The following is a 15,181-nucleotide window of genomic DNA, read 5'->3' as shown; positions in this document are numbered from 1 at the left end:
CTTTCAGTGATTTTGCTGCTTCTTGGCTAAAAAAAGTTTGTCATATTCAGTACAAAGTTGTAGAAAATGTGTTCAACGCAAAAGCACAATTTGTAGCAATTTAATTAAAAAAAATAGAAGATAGATAATCCCAAGCTCAGCTTTAGTCTTTTATTTTATTATTCATTCCTTAGGGTACATAGGTAAGATCCTCGTTGTAAGGGCTCCTGACACACAGATGTATAAAAAAAATACAGTCCTTGCACCGAAGAGACGCCCAACTGCAGGCACCCAACACTTCAGCACTATGTTAGGGCTGTCCCTTGCCAGGAACTGGCCAGGCCTGGGGTCTCCTGCTCTCATCCTGACACCAAACGGGGCTCTGCAATGAGGCTGAGCCCCACGAACCACTGCTCCAGCCTATGGCATGGCTTGAGGCATTGGGAATTAAAATCAAAGCACATGGCTCACAGTTTCAGATCTACCATGCAGTCTGAATAGACCTATAAATAATATTTAGTATGAAATAATATAGGAAATAGCATGTGATAACAGTTAGAATAGGATTAGAATACAATTAGTACTTTAATTCTATACAAGTAACTATTAATTCATTGACAGCTCAGATCAACTTGGCTTTACTGTAGCTTATGTAGAAGTAAAAGGATCAGGAAGTTTTGGAGGGACAAGCCAAGTAAAGCAGCCAGTCCAAGAGCAAAAGGCATAAAGAAACCGCTGAGCTTTGAGAAGCCATGGAATGTAATTTTTACCTTATGATTCTGCCCAATTATTTTATATGGATTTAACTACTTTTATACTAGAAAACAGAACAGAGATTTGGCAGCACAGCCATTCCTTTCCTTGAACCAATGTACATGTAGAGGTTTTCCCCAAGGATACCCAAACCCATCTTGAAACTGAGGCATACCAGATAGGTTTTGTCCTGGATAATTTCTCCTTAGATCAACACTAACGCTTGTCTGAAAGAACACTAATACTCTCCTTTTTACTTTTGTTTTTCTTATCATTCTCTGTTCATACATTTTGCATAAATTTAATTTCACATAGCTCATGAATTTGCTGTATCTGTACTGCATTATTGTTTGTTTTCCATATTGCATACCTTCGTTGGCAAGTAAAATCCTTTTCATCTGTTATCGTGAAAGCTAAGTCTCTTTGAGGCAGGGTGCTCAGACTCTCACGATTTCCCAGCTGATGTCCAGAGGCCGAGGCTGTGCTTCAGCTCTGTCTTCCTTCTGGTTCAGGAATGCTGTGCTCTGACATGCAATGGGATGGGCTTGGAAGGGACATATCCCATGGAACTAACAGCTGAGGATTTCCCAAGGCAAACAGTTACCCTGACAGCCGAGTCTTGGATGCTGGAGATCCATCCATACAATGCTTCAGGAACAAAATGGAGCAAGGCTCTGAGCTCTGTTCCTCTGCAGTTCACTTTAACAGGTAAATGTATCCCCAAGGGCATTCAGTTGTTATGTCACACAATTTGCATAGAAGCAAAAAATCACAAAAGTCTGCTTTTATATAAGAAAATAGGGCCATGGCTTGGGGCGGGGAGGAGCAGAAATCGGCCTCTGCTAGGTCAACTACAGGATCCTGAGAAAGTTACTTACTAAAATAGCTGAAATACAAATCTCCTTGTTATTATCATTAATAACTATGAATAACAGCTCAGGCTTCAATATAGCCTAAGTGATACACATCTCTCTTGCTCCTTCTCAAGAACAGCCAAACCGGTCAGACTGTAGATGCATTTAGCATAGCATCCTACCTCCAACCATGGCCAGCAGCTGTTAAGGAGGATCTCCACAGAGCAAAGGAAACAGCCGTAAGAAAACACCCTTTGTGCTTTACTTGCCAGTGGAAAAGCCAGTGGAGAACTGCTTTTTGGGGATCAGAAGACCTGCATTTCTCAGCCCAGCCCCAGACAACGGGGAAAGGATCAGCATCCTGCCATATGAAAAGTCTTCCTTTACAGTGGTATCAGCCAACACAAGAGAAGGGTGACCAAACCAGCTCCAGCAGCATGCTTGGACTAAGCCCAGAAAAGGGACTAAGCATGCACCACTCACCACCTGCATAGTGTCAGGACCTAAGCTGCAATAATACCACGAAACAGCTATCATAAAACGCAGGATCAGCACCAAATGTCTTCAAAAGGCAATAGAAGTCTCCCCAAATATCCATTGGCCTAACAGCCTGTAACTGCTATTATATTGTGCATTAGCCATGCTGTCAACCCTTCATCTGGTTGGCAACTGCTGCTTGGTCTCCTCTTTTGTTCTTTCAAACACATCATCAGCAGTGATCGCCAGGTTTAAGTTTGATTGTGTTTCCCACCCTGGGGACTTGATGGCTCATCCAGGCAGGGCTGAGGTGACAACAGTCATGGCTGCTGCCTGGAAAGGAGGCAGGGTCAGGCTCCCTCTTTTCTAGCTGCTCTCTACAGGGCTGCTGGGCTTCATGGATTTAGCTTACAAGTCTTGTAAACTTTATACAGAAATTGTATGATCCAGCATTTGTATTTGAAGAGAAAATTTCTCTTCTGCTGGGAAAATAAGTAAAACCCCTCCACCATCCAGAAAGCAAAGAAAGGGCAAGCAATTCATGACTCTAACCCAACAGCAGGGCTGGTTTGCTTTTGTGGTCCATGTAGGGGTCCAGCTCTGACATGAGCACACCGTGACCCTCAGCATCCAACACTCTTTTCTTGCCCTCCTGCAGGGTGACTTGCAGGTCCCGAGTCCCTCAGGATTGCACACATGGGGCCTCACAGAGGATGTCTGCACAGCATCTGTGAACATCTGGGAAAACAGCAACTGCAGGAGGCCCTGTTGGGCTTCTGTGTGTTTAATGGCCACTATGCTGTCAGGGTGAGGATTGTTAGAGGCCACTGTGGGCTCCGCTGCTCAATTTTGATTTCAGTAAAACTGAAGGAAGCTTACAATTTGACCTTTGGGTTTTTTGACTTTGTTTTTGCTTTACCACTGGGATCTAGGTTACAGTCTGTGCTCAGATTTATTTGGCTCATGCAAAGTAAGTATTTGCAAAGGGGTCCCCCATTCGTCCTGTGAAATCCACACAATCACAGCACCCTCCAGGCACAGTTGTGTCTAAGGAAATGTAGCATTTTTAGAAAGCAGAGGGGATTCTTACCTTGCTACAGTCCACATCACTCAGATGCATTCTGATACTTAGACTGGCATTACATTGCATTAATGGCTAGGGACGTTGTGCCTAAGCTAGGAATTCAGCTTCACCTCTGCAGCACCTGAGCAGTACAAGTCCCATCTCTTATTCCAGGGATATGTGACTCCAGTTTATATTGCTGGTATTTGATCTCAGAGATGAAGAGACCAGAGCAACTCCACGGGCTCAAACTCATTTTCAGTGGCAGCACACCTATTTAAATTTCACTCAGTTGTTCAAGGTTAGAAACAAACAACTTAAAACAAACTGCTACAATTCAGGGTTGGCCCTTGGCTTTACACAAAGAAAAACTGCTAAGTGGAGAACTTCAGGGAGAAAAAGGGTTTAGTAACAGGTGATGCTGAGAAGGGATAATTTCTAAGGGAAGCATGCAGGGTAGCATTAGCACATAATGTTTTAGGAGATGACAAAGGATTGAGGCTTTCATGACAAGATTTCTAACTATGCTGCCCTCATCCTCCTAAGAAAAGGAAGAGCATGAGAGAGCAGACCCTATGGTCACAGATTACTGGGAAGCCCCAGGAGTAGCTTGTTGCTTACAGCACACCTTAGTGTATATAACCTTGTGTTAATATGCATTTTGAGCTACTGCAGCCCTGGGCAGTGTCCCAGATTTTTCCCTCTTTCAGCTGCAGCTCACCTGCCCAGCACAGGTACAGAGAAATGGCAGGCCCTTCCTCAGGAATTCACAAGAGGAAAGCAACATCTTCACACTTGGTGTTTGGGGATGGAGTTCGCTGGTGGCTGAGGAGGAACACAAAGGTGTGTATAAAGCAGTACCACCACCTCGTGGGGAGGCTGCAACATCCCACGGCACCTCTGCCTTTCCAAGAGTCACAGAGCAGCAACTAACTGATGAGCACAAATACAAAGTTATCAACCTTCCCTTGTGGTGGCAGCTCTCTAATTTCAACATCCAGCTCTATGCAAACAGGGAAAGCTTGGGGCAGGGAGGTTAGAAAAGCTTTTCCTTCCTCTTTCAGCTCCCTCTTGCATTCTGTGATACAATGTGCTAAGGGAGACATGCTGCTACTCCCAACAATTGCTCTCAGTACCTTCTGTATTCCTGAAACGAGGTTGTGAGGGGAGAGGTACAAGAGAGCAGAGCTGTTGGGAGAACAGCCACTAGGGTCCACAGCACTGACATAGTAAGTACATTCATTTATTTTCAGCCTCCCAATGCAGAATTTCACTTTAAAATTAGTCCTTAGAGATTAATTTATAAGGACTATCAAATACAGCCATCATAGGCTATTACAGACTACATTAAACAAGCCAGACAGTATCTGATATGTACCATTTGAAATTTTAAAGCAAATCAGGATCAAAGAGTCATTTCTTTGAATAAATATTTATCTTTGAATAAATACCATTTATTCTGGTACTTGTTTTGATGCATTGGCATTACAGAGGAGAAATTAGTGCCCCAGTGTTCTCAGCTGCCTAGTCCCAGCAGGACGACAGGTCAGCTTTTGACAGTCTTCTGCATCCTAGGGGACAACATGGAGATCCCAGACAGGGGAACTGAGGGAGAACACTGACCCTCGGGCTGAAATGAAATGCCCTAAAGACCTAGAAGTCTGCATTTGACAAAAGGCTCCTTTTATCTCTTGCTAGTATTAAACACCCTAGCACTACAGAGGACACAAGACACTGGGTGTAGCCTTTTGGGACAGTGGTGTGACCAGTACAGCAGCCAGGTAATTTCTTACAGAGTTTTGGGACTCAGTCCTACTATGTTACCCCATTTGGCTCACTGCTGTTGTTTAGGGCAAGCACACAAGCAAAGCCCAATGATTCTCAGTTAATTGTCACTGCTGTGGCAGCAACAGCCTACAAGGGAACTCAAAGCTGACAGTAGCCCACACTAAGGAAAGTGGACAACCCTGTACAAACAGCCCAAAAAGGGCTGTTCCATCAGCAATGGAACAGAAGTCAGTTTAAACAGAAAAGCACTCTGATACCCAGAATCAAATGGCAGAGCTTATCACACAGGACCTAAGACAAATAAAGCAGAAGGTTCAATTTTTTTTATTTTTTAAAAGATTATACTGTGGAAGCTCCAGGAAAAGAATCTTATTTAAACATTTTAAAACACTAATGGAATGTTAGCATGACTAAAAACTATTAGCTGCAGATGGCGACAAAGACTGAGTTCAAACATCCTGTTAAGGGATCCCTTAAAACAAGCAAATGCTTTAAGTGTTCTGAAGAGACAACGCTTCCTCTCATCAGAAAAGCTGAATCTGCCCAAGTTGTCTCTGACACCTTCTCCATCTTCAGAGGATCTAAGCTACCTCCACTGACTGCAGCTACAGTATCAAGCTATAGGAGAGGTATGGTAGCACAGAGGACTCATGATCAAAGCCCAAGTTGTTGGGGATTTGGCCATTCCTCATCAGCTTTTGTGTCACACATTAATCTCTTTTGCCCTGTGAACATTAGGTTAGTCAAACTAGAAAGATGACCCTTCCATTATTGTTACAGCCAAAACTTAAATTGAATTAAAATGTAAAAAGTATCAAAACAGAGATCACACCCACAAGCAGGGCTCAGGGCTCACTCCAACTGCTGCAAATCAGTTTGCAAATATTTTGTGTTCAACTGTTTTGAGCATCCCTCATCACAACTTATGTGTAAAACTGCCAGTAAAGGCTCCTATTACCTTAAAGGTGTTCTCTAACTTTCCTTTATTCCCTGCAGGGACCAATACACAGCTTTAGTGGTGTGATGCTGGCATGCACAGTGATGTGTGTTGTCTTCTTGTTGGCAAAGAAATCTTTTGTGGGGGTGCAATACAGGAATGTTTCTTTACAACTGCGAGCCAGCTGCTGTAAAGATTATCCTAGGGTTAAATCATCTGAGAAAGCCCCTTGTCCCTTTGGATTCATCCAACAAATGTTTCTGCTCCATGTATTGCAGAGGCACTCTGAAGTATCTGCTAGAAGCATCAATGTCTGCCCATAAGAACATCAGAGGAAAACATAAAATACGCTCCCATGCATTAAGCCCAAACAACATGTAACACTCTTCACATACATGGTTCCCTAAATAAAAAAAAAAAAAAATCAGCAGCTGGATGTTACCAGGAACAGACAGATTTCTAAGGAAATAAGCCTGGCTATTTAACATCCCTAGGACCAAAGCACCAAGCGCTCCAGAGCACAACACTGAAACAATCAGGATTTGTGTGGGTTGAAAATCTCAGGAATTTGAAGCTTTCAATCTGTTTGAAAAGCAGTTTCTGGCTTTGGGACAAAAGGGCCCATCATGTGGTTTAAATGCCAGAATCCTCTACAAACAACTGATCACAGTGAAACACCAAACATTTGCAAACATTGCCAAAAGCTCATCCTCCCTGCAGTGTTCCAACTGCAACACTCAAACCAGGTAGAGGGGAAAACCATCACACTACAGAACACCTGCTAAATGAGTATGTCAAGAGCTGGCACGTTTGGAGGACTCCACGTTTGTCAGCATAATTTCTAAAGATGACACAATGCTAGCCCACCATCCACATGAGAGGGCTGTTTTATCACTAAGTTCCTTGCTCAGGCAATCACTGGAGTTTAGGGCATGAAGCTTCACTTCCTCTATTTAAATAAAGTTTTTGGTGGCAGAGTGTCTCCTTGCTGTAGGTACAGTGTTCAAGACAAAATGATCCCAACTCCAAATACTACTGCAGTACAAATACAGAAACTTTCCACATCATTTCAGTAGACAGCCCACCAGAAATCCAGACACAAAGTATGCCGTGATGGTGACAGAGGTCAACAAATCCCTAAGACGACTTGTCAGGAATGAGGATTTAAGCTATCAAAGCTATTTGGTAGTTTAATTTCTATCAAAGCCCAATTTTAATTTCAAATGCCAATTTTAATTTCTATCAAAGCCAAAAATCTGTAAGCTGGGCTCCAAAATAACAGTAGAAGACTCAAATCTCATAGCAGATTATCTTTTAAAATCACACCAAGTTCTTGAGATGGAACTAAAAAATTTAATTTCTACAGAAAAGGCATAAAATTACCCTGCTTGATGACTGGTTATAACCAATATATAGTATTATCCTGTTAAGAAAAAACAGCCAACCACAAAGGTCCTTTCCCTCACAGAGCACTGCAGAAATGTTGCCCTGAGTTCCAAGAGTGAAGGAAAAATGTTAATCTGTCTACTTTCCCATAGATTTAGTATCTTTGAGCCTGCAACATTGAAAAATATTCTCGGTCTGATTACTCCTTTCCATGCTCAACTTTAGCCACATCTGCTTCTCAAAAGGAAAGAGAAGGCCAGATTTCACCTTACAGTTGGTTCCTCAAAAGATGTGATCCACACTAGCTGCCTACATTTTTTTCTTCCTTTGTCCATAAAATCGCAGCAAGAGACAACCACAATGTACTTGCCAGAGAGAAATATTCCAAACATTTCAAAGAGAACAAAAGTCATAACATAAGCACCACAAAGGAGAACAGATAACCAGTTAGAAGACCATTTAAGAACAGCTGAGCAAACTTTTTAAACAGAAGCCCAATAACATGAACAGGCAAGGAAGAAAACAAGGGCACATTATGCCAACAGTATCACCACAGTGAGCTGCCTTCAAACAACTGGTTCTGCTTTATTCAGAGTTTAGCTAAACATTTTCCATCCTATTCCAAGTATATCCAAGTGTCCCAGACACATTGAGTTCAAACAGTAACTTTGTGACCTACCAAAAAAAAAAAGAGTGAGAACGCATCTGAAATTGCATTTCATTGAAGCTCTAGGTGTAGATTTTGATATTTGAAACACAAACACCAGATGGTTCACAGAGTTCCAAGCACTCTTTGGGGCAGAGTTATTAACAATCAGTATAATGTCAGCCTGGAGCAGGGTCTTCAGCTTCAGCAATGTGTATTCACAGCACCAACTTCTTTTTTTGAACAAGACAGTTCCCACATCTGTAAATTAAGTGTCTAGAGAGAAGCAGTGAAAAAAGATGTAGCAACAAAAATGCAAGGTGGTTTCATAATTGCTTCTGAAGTGTGATGCACTTCAAAGTTTTCTTATTCACAACCTTCATGCATTCTATATATGCAAAACCTGACATTGCCACTTCACTGTCACAGTCACTTCATAGTCCAGGACAGAAATTAAGAGGGATGTTTTATCCAGTTAACAGACAAGAAAATCCTTAGCCTGCTGGCTCTTCATCCATCCTATTTGCAAAGAGACCTGCTCCTTCATTTCCTGCTGAATGAAACACATCCAAACATGACACGACCTGTTAGTCCACAGCCAGGAAAGGACTTCTAACACACATTCACCTGAACAAAAGAAGATTTTTGTGGTTATTTATATGTGTTCTTCTATCTGACAAGAAGACAGACAGTCAAACAGCCAAGACATTACCAAAGAAATTAAATCCATTCATTCCCAGAATCCTAAAACATAGCTGACTAAATGCTAACTTGCCAAAGCACAAAGAACACCACACAAGAGCTGGTTCTCTTAACAGAAATGTTGTTAGGCCTATTCTGCATTTTACTTTACCAGTCCTGATAGATAGATGTGCATTTCCCAACCCATGTTACCATTTTTTTTTTTTAATAATCACAAATGCATTTTACTAAAAAGATAACCAACCGAATAACTAGGTCAAACAAAGACAACATGCACTTCAGCAGTTAACCTAGGCAAAAAAATTCTTTTGGGGGACAATATTCCTGAAACTAAAAGATGCTCACCACTGTCTGCTCCTAGTTCTTATTTCCCATATTGCCTCACCTGACATTGCAAAGAATAAGAAGATTCTGGACCGCAGGAATAGTGGAATTCTCATTCTGGCCTGTCACCAGGTGCCTGTCCAGCACGACATGTACAGCATCTGGACTGCTGGCTAAATACAGGAGAAAAAGCAACAAGCATTGTGTTAGTGGACACTACTTCAGTGTCAATATCACATCTCTGATAGAACTAACACAAAAGATAACTATTTTGACCAGATAGATTTGCTGGGTGACTGACATGCTAATCTATAATCCCAACAGACAGGGACAATCTCGAGCCCCTAATTCTGAAACAATTTCTCTAGAAAGTCCTTCTCTGAAAGGACAGCAGGACTGGTCCCTTGATTCAATTAACACCAGATGGCTAAAGTGCATATATCAAGAGATTTTGGTAATAAACCCCTCAAAGTATGTATTTTAAAGTTGTAATTACCCTGCAATACAATATTAACTCTTCTTATGTAAGACATCAAAGTTGTAATCACCATGCTACAAAGAGCCTGCAGGAAGATACTTATTTTCTGGCCAATTATAATACCCCAATGTGTTATTATCTACCAGCAATTGTTCAGTACTCCAACTCGTATTTTTAAGTTACCTTGTTCCAGATAGAACCATTATTTTGTCAGTAATGAACAACTCCTATTTTCTTCTCCCTCTCCCAGCCAGTGACTGTCTAAACACAGGCTAAGTGCCTTCAAACCCCACATGCTTTTCCTCTTGCTTAATTTGTCAGTACCACTGCAACCAAGCATATGTTAACATAACAGGTACCACTGAGACACCAGCTTTTAAACTGTCAGTACTGAAGCCACTATGCAGAAGGTGGTGGCAGCAGCTCATTTGAAAAGCATAAAGATGCCATTCAAACACACAAACAGGCTGACAGCAGCATGGATGGAACAGGATTAAGCAAAGAATATACAGCAATTTGATAAGACAGTGGCATTTCTTCTTAGTAAAAAAGAGATGCATGGCATTAGGAGCCTGGTTCTGTTTCCTGTCCATGCCATGTGCATAGTCTCTAATCTATCCACTTCAAATTGTGTCAATTCAATGGGTGGCACTATTCTGTTAAGTAAAGGATGACTTAAATACCACAGGCATCTCATTATTCTCTTTAAGGACAGATTCTAAAAAATTACCTAACAAAACAGGAGACTGAACAACAGCTACAACTGAAGAACTGGGCCATTTACAGCTCATTAATTCTCCCTGTAGCTCTTCAGTATTGCAAGAATGCAGCACTTAAAGGAAAACGACACTTTTCCCTGCACATTCAGAAACAGACTAGGAAAAAAGTGACATTTCCACACTTTAATGGATTTAATTTCTCTCACAGGACAAAACTTCAGATTTTGCAGTTCAAAGTCAAACTTCTACATTTTGACGAATAATAACTAATGAAATTAGTAGTAACGAAACAAGAAATAGTACAAAACCAGATCTAGCTACGAGTGAAATACGTGATGGTAAAAGACAACTAGTCACAGCAACCAAAAAGCATTCAGTATAGTTCCTCCAACTTTAAATAACGAAGCATTTGCTTGAATAAAAAACAACCCCAAAACCCAGCAGAGCACATGCTCCCTGCCATGCAGCAAGGAAGCAGCTGCAGCATACTACTTATGTACAGACATTCCCCTGCAGGTATGGACTGTGCATCTGCCCATGGACAGCAACTCTCCTGCACACACCCTTCCCTGCAGTACCTGTTCTTCCTTCACAGCAGGACAAGCAACCTCATGTTTACCGTGGGGTCAAAGAGTATGCATGGACAACCACGGAGATCAGTGTGCTATGCTGTACTGCCCTACTTCTCCACACACAGTGTTTTGTGGTACTTACTCTTAGAACACTCAGTTTCTAATCCACTAAGATATTTGTTTATATCCACGAAATGGGAATGCAAGAGAGATATCCTGTCAGAGTCCTGTTCATCTGTATAAAATTGGCACACAAACATTCATTTTCAAAACACAGCCACGAAACATGAAGTCCTGGACAACAAGAGAGTGACATACCACTAAACGTAGCTCCAGAATCTTTCACGAAATCTTCCACAATAATGGACAAACTGGCAAAATTAGGCTGCCTTACTAGTTCGTACACAGAGGGCTGAAAAAGATCAAAAGGAAATAAGTCTGTCTTCCTTCTTATTAAAAAAAGGCAAGCAACACCAACACGTACTTCCCCCTGCAATTTGTTATTCTGTTCCCCCTATGATTCTCCCAACAGGAAATGAAACAGAAATGAAGCATAAAACCAAATGATCACAAGCAGCTTCTATGGATTTTCTGTAGGGAGCAACTGAAAATTCTTAAGTGAGACAAAGAAAGAATGACACCAAGCAATTTCTGTACATCAGCTGGACACTGAACAGCGTGCATGCGATTAGCTTCATGAAAGCGCAGACCTGTTTGGCTGTTGGACACAAACATTTGGACACAAGTGCTGTTGCCACTTGCAGAGTCCAAATAACAGTACTCTGGAATGAATATGGGAAACAGCTTAAATGAAGAAGAGAAAAATTAAGAGTACTTAGTTCAGTTTTTATATGCACAGGAGGAAACTGAATTTTATGGTTTCCATAGCAACTATATAGGCCACATCATGCCTTATTTAAAATATTTTATCATGGATTGTAACACCAAATACAAGCACATCAGGACATTGATAGCTTTTGTGAGTCCCATAAACTTAACTTCTTAACGGTGCATGTAAATTTTCAACCCTAGAAGTTGTACTATAGAGGTTTGCATCATCAGAAGGAAAACAGCCTCCACATGACAGCTAAATGAGACAATCCCTTCAGGCACTCAGTGTTGGGCCCCCTTGCTAATGACAACTCTCCACATCTTGCACATAAACCAAGGGTACCAAACTGATGACTTATATTTGTAGGAATTTCTAGGATAAGGCCAGAAATGCCAGAACATGAAATCACAGGCCCCCACACACCAAAAAAATCCCCCAAACAGCAAAAGTCCGGTGAAAGCTCATCCTACCCCTGTCAGGCTGTATCCCTGAAATACCCAGGATTTATCCTCATTGGTGGCACAACACAAAGCTGCAACTCCATGTCCAACCGCACAGATAGGCTCTAGAGAAAAACCAAAGCATATCTGAGAAGTTGAGAGAATCTTCAAACAGCCAAAACACAGATGAGCATTCATGAGATTCTTCATGTTAAAGCATGTTGCCTTCCTGCAATAAAATTATACTGCACTGTTTATACTCTCTTAGGCTGTAAGGTTTTTCCTGCACACTACAGAAAGAATTGCCCCAGCCTTGCAAAGAGTTATTAGCTGTTAACTCCAAGTCCAGAGACAGCACCAGTCAAAAACACATACTGGAATGGTAAATGAGAAGCACACACATAAGTCTTGATTAACTACAGCCTTAATAATGATCCTGGTACATTCCACATTTGGCTCTGAACCTTGAATCCTACTGAATTGGAGAGAACAATTTCTGTACCACTGTAAGGCAGAGAACCCTCTTCTGACAAAAGCATTGAAAAGCTACTTCCATATTTTTATATATATTTACATAAAGAGGATACTTTTTAAGAGAAGATACATTTCTCTAAAGCAGCTCTTTCCAGTACTGAATGCTCTTCAACTATGTAAACAGTTTTAAGTCATTGGAAGGTAACAGTCTTACATGACCAGTACAGTAGTACTATTTTATTTAACAAAATATCTAATGACGTTCACTTACTGTTCTCAGTGCTGAAGTGCTGCAATATCTTAGCCAGGTACCCACTGTTTGCAAGGTCAGTCATAGCCCCGGGACAGTTTGGAATCAGCAACGCATGGTATCTAGCACCTAGTAAGGAGAAAAAGATAAACTAATTGTAATACGAGCAATAAACAAAAAAGCTTGACCATACATAATAAATCCATTTCAGATCTGACAAAATTAATACCACGTAAGTCAGTCAAAAACTGTATAAACTGAATGAACTAAAGAAATTAACAGATCTATGTGGAGTAGAGAAAAAAGTCCTTTTTAGGACAAAGAACATACATTTTAGTGAGACCTTCTTACCCAGACAAAGCTTAAAACCACTACGTCTGCTAGCTTCTACTTTAGCAAAATATTTATTTAAAAAAAAAAAAACAATATATATACACACACAAGAGAGAATATATATAGTGTGCATATCTATATAATAAAAGAGAATTACCAACCCAAGATAAATAAGAAAATAACAACTGTAGTTGCCGTGACTTCCTCTTAAGTAAAAAAAAAAAAAAGCAAGCAACTGTAGTTGCCAGGGCTTCCTCTTAAAACACAAGTTTTATGCCATTTTTGTGTCATTCTTCCCTAAAGACCTAACTCTAAGAAGCATCTGTTTTCCTGATAAATGGAGATGACACACTGGCCAACAGTAAAACCCTTACCATCAATCGACTCCAACTTGGCAGGGTTTGCATACGATTTCATACGAAAATCCTGTATCCAGCGCATGTTGCTCTCGTTCACATCCACAAAATCAATTGACTTCCCCTAGGGGAAACATGGTTCAAAGACTGTGGTTAGTATCACCACACAAACACCCACTACACTTCTTGAAGCATAACCATGTGGGATTTTGAGATACTTCAGCTCTCAAAAACCTGAAGTCTTCCATTTTTCCCACTGAAGTAGTTCTTCTAATAGTTCTCCCTCCATCCACTCTTTGTGGGTAGCAGATACTGGACAGAGAATTTCAGAACCATACTATAGGAAGCATGCATTCACTTCAAGATTAAGAAAACAATTTAAAAAAAAAAAAGTCCCTTAATCTGTAAAGAACAACAAAACACTTCTCAAAAATATTTAGGACAATTCTCTCTCATCAACTGAGATGTTAATTGGTTTCAGACTGAAATCACAGTAACTGCCCTTTTTTACTTACCCCAGGAGTCGCAACTTGCAGATTAAAAGCAGAGCTAGTCAGTGTAAAGCAGTGAAGGAAGGACTGGGCTGACACACCTGAAAAACAGAGTCCAACAACTTAAGCAAACAACAGTCACATTTTAATCCCAGCCACACTAGCTCATTTTATCTAGAAAAGCACACGAGCTTGGTTTTTTGCTCATCTTAAAAGCTCTCAATAATTTCAGAGGGTTATTTTAAGACGTAAGAAACGCACAGCCTTCATTATAGGGGAGCTACGTATTGAGAAATACACGATGAAGGTCTTCTGTTTGTCCGGGTTGGGAAGGTTACAGGGAGGGCAGAAGGGAAGGGAATTTGGCTTCCTCCAGGTATACAGCCAAGCGCAGCTCAGCAGCATGCGTGCTCCGAAGCAGGTAGGCGCAGAGGGGCAAAACCAGGAGGTATTCAGCAGCACAGCTGTGCACAGAGGGACACGCAGGCAGGTGTGCATCGCAGAGCAGCAGCTGTGGAAAGCAAGCGCATCTGTGCGCAACACAGGTGCACAAGCAGGGGCAGCGTGTGTCAACACCCGTGCAGAGCAAGGCCGAGGGGAGGGCATGCACGGCTGCCCGCACACCTCAGCTGCAGCGACTCGTCACGCACACACACAGCCGAGATCCACGCCTGCAAACGCACGGCACGGCCGTGCAAGCTGCGGTGCGGGCACACGCGTGCAAAAAAAAACCGTGCAAAACGCGGGGCACACCACCGAGGAGCGGGCAAAGGGGCCCCGCGGGCAGGGGAACGGCCACACAGCGCGGCCGCTGCAGCTCGGGGAACGGTGGGGATGGCGGAGGGCGGGGGGAGGCGGCCGCCGGGGACCCGCAGGCCGGAGAAGCCCACGCGGCCGGGTGAGACCGGTGCGCTGAAGGGAGAAGCGGGGCCCGGTTTCCTCCCACCGACAGCGTCTCACCCGCGGCAGCGGCGCTGGCGACGATAAGGCAGGTGGGCTTGCCGAGCCGGTCCGACATGGCGCGGGGCGCGGCGGAGCCCGGCGGCGGCGGAGGGGGCCGTCTCCTCATGCGGCCGCGCCGCGCATGCGCAGTGCGGGGAGAAGGGGGGGGCGCGGGCGCGCGCGCCGGCCGTTGGGCGAAGCGCGCGGCGGCGCCTGAGGAGAGGGAAGTGCTGAGGGGAGCGGCGGGAAGGCGGAATGGCGGCGGTGCGGTGATGAGGGGCCCGTGGGGTCGCGGTGCTTTTTAACTCTTCGGGGGGGGTCACCACGGCGGATGATGCGGATCACCTGGTGGCACGTCCCACCTGCCTCCCGCCCTGCTACCGTG

At 42.8% G+C, this 15,181-nt stretch overlaps 1 protein-coding gene across 3 annotated transcripts; it reads right to left on the bottom strand.

Moving 5' to 3' along the window:
• Nucleotides 1-7,600: 7,600 nt before the first annotated feature.
• On the bottom strand, nucleotides 7,601-14,944 carry GATD1 (glutamine amidotransferase class 1 domain containing 1). 3 transcript variants are annotated; one of them, XM_052812021.1, is made up of 8 exons: nucleotides 14,815-14,944; nucleotides 13,879-13,955; nucleotides 13,382-13,487; nucleotides 12,696-12,803; nucleotides 11,981-12,075; nucleotides 10,997-11,090; nucleotides 8,971-9,082; nucleotides 7,601-8,510 (listed from the first exon to the last, which is right to left on the bottom strand). In XM_052812021.1, the coding sequence occupies exons 1-8, from the start codon at nucleotides 14,921-14,923 to the stop codon at nucleotides 8,507-8,509; spliced, it is 705 nt and encodes a 234-aa protein (XP_052667981.1). In that variant the 5' UTR covers nucleotides 14,924-14,944; the 3' UTR covers nucleotides 7,601-8,506. The 3 variants fall into 3 exon arrangements, with proteins under 3 accessions (XP_052667981.1, XP_052667979.1, XP_052667980.1); XM_052812019.1 differs by having other exon boundaries at nucleotides 7,601-8,436; XM_052812020.1 differs by having other exon boundaries at nucleotides 7,601-8,433.
• Nucleotides 14,945-15,181: the final 237 nt, after the last annotated feature.

Source organism: Harpia harpyja, chromosome 16 (assembly GCF_026419915.1).
Source record: "Harpia harpyja isolate bHarHar1 chromosome 16, bHarHar1 primary haplotype, whole genome shotgun sequence".
NCBI classification, from domain to species: Eukaryota; Metazoa; Chordata; class Aves; order Accipitriformes; family Accipitridae; genus Harpia; species Harpia harpyja.
Note: the sequence above shows the minus strand (reverse complement) of the source record. Positions and strands in the feature narration are given on the sequence as shown.

Bases quoted from the DNA above. Each gene is read 5' to 3' on its own strand.
- GATD1 (XM_052812019.1), bottom strand. From the start codon at position 14,923: ATGAGGAGACGGCCCCCTCCGCCGCCGCCGGGCTCCGCCGCGCCCCGC. The intron at 13,488-13,878 runs GTAAGTAAAAAA...TGTTTCCCCTAG, and splicing joins TGCAAGTTGCGACTCCTGGG to GGGAAGTCAATTGATTTTGT. The intron at 12,076-12,695 runs GTAAGTGAACGT...GTTTTTCTCTAG, and splicing joins GCACTTCAGCACTGAGAACA to AGCCTATCTGTGCGGTTGGA.